The 2,500-nt window shown below is 41.4% G+C and overlaps 1 protein-coding gene across 5 annotated transcripts in view; it reads right to left on the bottom strand.

The window, feature by feature from the left end:
* prg4a (proteoglycan 4a) overlaps positions 1-2,500 on the bottom strand; it is a 15,530-nt gene that overhangs the window by 8,677 nt on the left and 4,353 nt on the right. For 4 of the 5 annotated variants that reach the window (XM_034103766.2, XM_034103767.2, XM_034103769.2 and 1 more), the window contains 2 exons: positions 2,375-2,437; positions 1,725-1,838 (listed from right to left, as the gene is read on the bottom strand). In XM_034103766.2, coding sequence (XP_033959657.1) covers positions 1,725-1,838; positions 2,375-2,437 — 177 coding nt within the window. The remainder of the gene's footprint in view (positions 1-1,724; positions 1,839-2,374; positions 2,438-2,500) is intronic. The other variant, XM_034103770.2, reaches the window with a different exon arrangement.

Genomic DNA, 2,500 nt, shown 5'->3' with positions numbered 1-2,500 from the left:
ATACTGATATACACCTGAACATCAGCAGGAGAGGACTCTTTAAAGTAGAAGACACTATATACACCTGAACATCAGCAGGAGAGGACTCTTTAAAGTAGATACACTACATACTGATATACACCTGAACATCAGCAGGAGAGGACTCTTTAAAGTAGAGACACTACACTACTGATATACACCTGAACATCAGCAGGAGAGGACTCTTTAAAGTAGAGACACTACACTACTGATATACACCTGAACATCAGCAGGAGAGGACTCTTTAAAGTAGAGACACTACATACTGATATACACCTGAACATCAGCAGGAGAGGACTCTTTAAAGTAGAGACACTACATACTGATATACACCTGAACATCAGCAGGAGAGGACTCTTTAAAGTAGAGACGCTACATACTGATATACACCTGAACATCAGCAGGAGAGGACTCTTTAAAGTGGAGACACTACATACTGATATACACCTGGACATCAGCAGGAGAGGACTCTTTAAAGTAGAGACACTACATACTGATATACACCTGAACATCAGCAGGAGAGGACTCTTTAAAGTGGAGACACTACGTACTGATATACACCTGAACATCAGCAGAGAGGACTCTTTAAAGTAGAGACACTACATACTGATATACACCTGAACATCAGCAGGAGAGGACTCTTTAAAGTAGAGACACTACATACTGATATACACCTGAACATCAGCAGGAGAGGACTCTTTAAAGTAGAGACACTACATACTGATATACACCTGAACATCAGCAGGAGAGGACTCTTTAAAGTAGAGACACTACATACTGATATACACCTGAACATCAGCAGGAGAGGACTCTTTAAAGTGGAGACACTACATACTGATATACACCTGAACATCAGCAGGAGAGGACTCTTTAAAGTAGAGACACTACATACTGATATACACCTGAACATCAGCAGGAGAGGACTCTTTAAAGTAGAGACACTACATACTGATATACACCTGAACATCAGCAGGAGAGGACTCTTTAAAGTAGAGACACTACATACTGATATACACCTGAACATCAGCAGGAGAGGACTCTTTAAAGTAGAGACACTACATACTGATATACACCTGAACATCAGCAGGAGAGGACTCTTTAAAGTAGATACACTACACACTGATATACACCTGAACATCAGCAGGATAGGACTCTTTAAAGTAGAGACACTACATACTGATATACACCTGAACATCAGCAGGAGAGGACTCTTTAAAGTAGATACACTACACACTGATATACACCTGAACATCAGCAGGAGAGGACTCTTTAAAGTAGAGACACTACATACTGATATACACCTGAACATCAGCAGGAGAGGACTCTTTAAAGTAGATACACTACACACTGATATACACCTGAACATCAGCAGGATAGGACTCTTTAAAGTAGATACACTACATACTGATATACACCTGAACATCAGCAGGAGAGGACTCTTTAAAGTAGATACACTACATACTGATATACACCTGAACATCAGCAGGAGAGGACTCTTTAAAGTAGATACACTACATACTGATATACACCTGAACATCAGCAGGAGAGGACTCTTTAAAGTAGAGACACTACATACTGATATACACCTGAACATCAGCAGGAGAGGACTCTTTAAAGTAGATACACTACATACTGATATACACCTAAAAAAGTGCTTCATTAAGATATTACTTTTGAAATTAAAGAAGGCAATACATATTCCAAACCCTGTTGTGGTTGAGTGGTCGGTGCAGCAGGAGCTCGCCCAGATGAGCTGGCAGTCAGCTGTCTGATGGACCCCGGACACTGACCCCTGGGGTACCGGGAGCAGGGGCCCCTCGCTACATCAAAACATAAGAATACTAATTGTCATAAGATAACAACATCAATCATTGAATCCATGGTTCAGAACTTACACATCCACAGGTTTGGTTATAAAGAAACGTGTGTGTGTTGTGTCCGAATGTAGGTTTAGGTGATCTGTTGACTGTTGATCTGTTGACCCCATTTCCAGTCTTTATGCTAAGCTAAGCTAAGCCTAGATGTATATTCTCTTCATGGCACTGAGCTTCTCATCCAACTCCCTGCAAAATAATATGTATATCTTCTAAAGACCATTCCCCTGAAGTCTTGAAATCAAAATGGATTTGCTTACTAAGAGTAGGGCTTTGTATTTGGCAAAGCACTACCCAACCTAGCTAGCATGTTATGTTGGTGATGCAAACGATCTGAGAAAGTCGATTCAACATTTGAAAAACAACCCCTCCAGTTTCTGCATCCAGTCATTCGCAGAAGCTTTGTGTGTTTTCTGTTCTTTGGACACAGTTAAGGTTTGGGTTCCTTCTGTTTGAATGAATAACCATTAGAGCAGCCTCACCTGAGTACCACTCCTCACTCTCACTGTGGGAGTCTCCCCGCCCCCTGCCTGGTCTCCGATGTCCTGACGAGGAGACCACCAATGAAGAAGGGAAACATATCAGCTTTATGGTGAGAAAAAGGAAGA

The sequence above is a fragment of the Pseudochaenichthys georgianus genome, chromosome 17 (genome assembly GCF_902827115.2).
Source record: "Pseudochaenichthys georgianus chromosome 17, fPseGeo1.2, whole genome shotgun sequence".
Lineage (NCBI taxonomy): Eukaryota > Metazoa > Chordata > Actinopteri > Perciformes > Channichthyidae > Pseudochaenichthys > Pseudochaenichthys georgianus.
This window is presented reverse-complemented; position numbering and strand designations above follow the sequence as displayed.